The following is a 1,735-nucleotide window of genomic DNA, read 5'->3' as shown; positions in this document are numbered from 1 at the left end:
CAGCAGGAAATTGATTTTCTTGAATTTTTACAATGGTTCAATGGAATTTTCAAATATTTTCTTCGAAAGCTACATGAAAACACAAGAAATGTCTCCTCTTTCAGGAGAAAGGCAAAATATCTAACAGATACTACACTGAGTGCACTTTGCAATTCCCTGGTTGGGGACTGAGGCTTTGCGACTTACTTTTTTTCTGAACTGACGTGTTTCCCTGAGAAACAGTAAGACGACTAAAAACATTCATTTCATTACGGGGCCGGCTTGGTGGGGAAGTAGGAGGTGACAGACTAGCCTCTGGGGCTCCAGAATCTGAGCTACAAGAAAAAAAGAACATCTTCTTTAAAAGGTTATGAATGGTTAGAGAAGTTAAATGCAATATGCCTCAAATGTTAGATGCGCTTTTCTTAAGCGAACAAAATTATAATGCTAGCTACAAATGTTTCCCAGAGAAGGTAGTAAGACTACAAACTGCTGCAGAGTGCAAGGTGGCACAACATTGAAAGTTCATGTGCTAACAGTGAAAGTTCCAAGCAGAAAACACACATATGTAAAATGAAATCTTATAAAACTGCAGTTTCTTAGAGAAACTGATGACTTCGATTTAAACAAACACAAACGAGTCATTTGCAAACCCTTCAAAGGACATTTTTTCAGAGCTCTGCTCCCGAGTTATTTTGTACAAGAAAAAACACTGGAAAAAAACCCCACACAAGTTGAACAGTGCATAATTTCAGTGCCAACAGTACAAACTGTCCTAGAATTAAAGAAATAGAAAAATATATATTTATTATTCAAGAAAATACACCGAGATTTACATTATTTCAGAGAAAATAAATTTAAAAGAATCTTACAGTTTCTGTTCTTTTGCCTTTGTCTTTTCCATTGTTTTCTCATAGGATTTTCTCTTTGCTAAAGGTGAAGGCTCAGGTATCTTCTTCTCTGACAGGGATGTCTGTCTAGAACTAAAGCAAGAGGAATTATTACCTTACTTTAAGGCCCATTACAAACTTGCTTTTCTTAAGTTAGTTGTGGCTCTCCTACTCAGATTTCAAATTTCAGAACGTGCTTAATCTATTATTGTCTCTCTTTAATCTATAGACTCCAAATGTGTTCTCACAGTTTAATATAAAAATACACCAAGTTTATTAACTTTCACAGTTCATCAGCATAGGAAGAGGCAGATACTGAATGTGCAAAGGAAATCTACGGTCATAGATTTTGTGTGGGTTGACACGCTGGAGGGAAGGGATGCCATCCAGAGGGACCTGGACAAGCTGGAGAGGTGGGCCACTGCCAACCTCATGGAGTTCAACAAGGCCAAGTGCAAGGTCCTGCACCTGTGACGGGGCAATCCCAAGCACAGGCACAGGCTGGGTGGAGAATGGATAGAGAGCAGCTCTGAGGAGAAGGACTTGGGGGTACTGGTGGATGAAAAGCTGAACATGAGCCGGCAGTGTGCGCTGGCAGCCCAGAAAGCCAACTGTATCCTGGGCTGTATCAGGAGAAGTGTGGCCAGCAGGTCGAGGGAGGGGATTCTGCCCCTGTATTCTGCTCTCGTGAGACCCCACCTGGAGTGCTGCGTCCAGCTGTGGAGCCCTCAACATCAGAAGGATATAGACCGGTTGGAGCGAGTCCAGAGGAGGCCATGAAGATGCTCAGAGGGCTGGAGCACCTCTGCTATGGGGACAGGCTGAGAGAGTTGGACTTGTTCAGCCTGGAGAAGAGAAGGCTCCAG

At 42.4% G+C, this 1,735-nt stretch overlaps 1 protein-coding gene across 1 annotated transcript in view; it reads right to left on the bottom strand.

The window, feature by feature from the left end:
- Positions 1-1,735, bottom strand: part of KIF21A (kinesin family member 21A) — a gene marked incomplete at its 5' end in the record, with an annotated part of 59,719 nt that overhangs the window by 15,671 nt on the left and 42,313 nt on the right. Inside the window, 2 exons of the mRNA XM_010150532.1 lie at positions 183-314; positions 852-962. Coding sequence (XP_010148834.1) covers positions 183-314; positions 852-962 — 243 coding nt within the window. The remainder of the gene's footprint in view (positions 1-182; positions 315-851; positions 963-1,735) is intronic.

The sequence above is a fragment of the Eurypyga helias genome, unplaced genomic scaffold (assembly GCF_000690775.1).
Source record: "Eurypyga helias isolate BGI_N326 unplaced genomic scaffold, ASM69077v1 scaffold8564, whole genome shotgun sequence".
In the NCBI taxonomy this organism is placed as follows: domain Eukaryota; kingdom Metazoa; phylum Chordata; class Aves; order Eurypygiformes; family Eurypygidae; genus Eurypyga; species Eurypyga helias.
The sequence above is the reverse complement of the archived record's forward strand: the minus strand, read 5'-3'. Positions and strand labels throughout refer to the sequence as shown.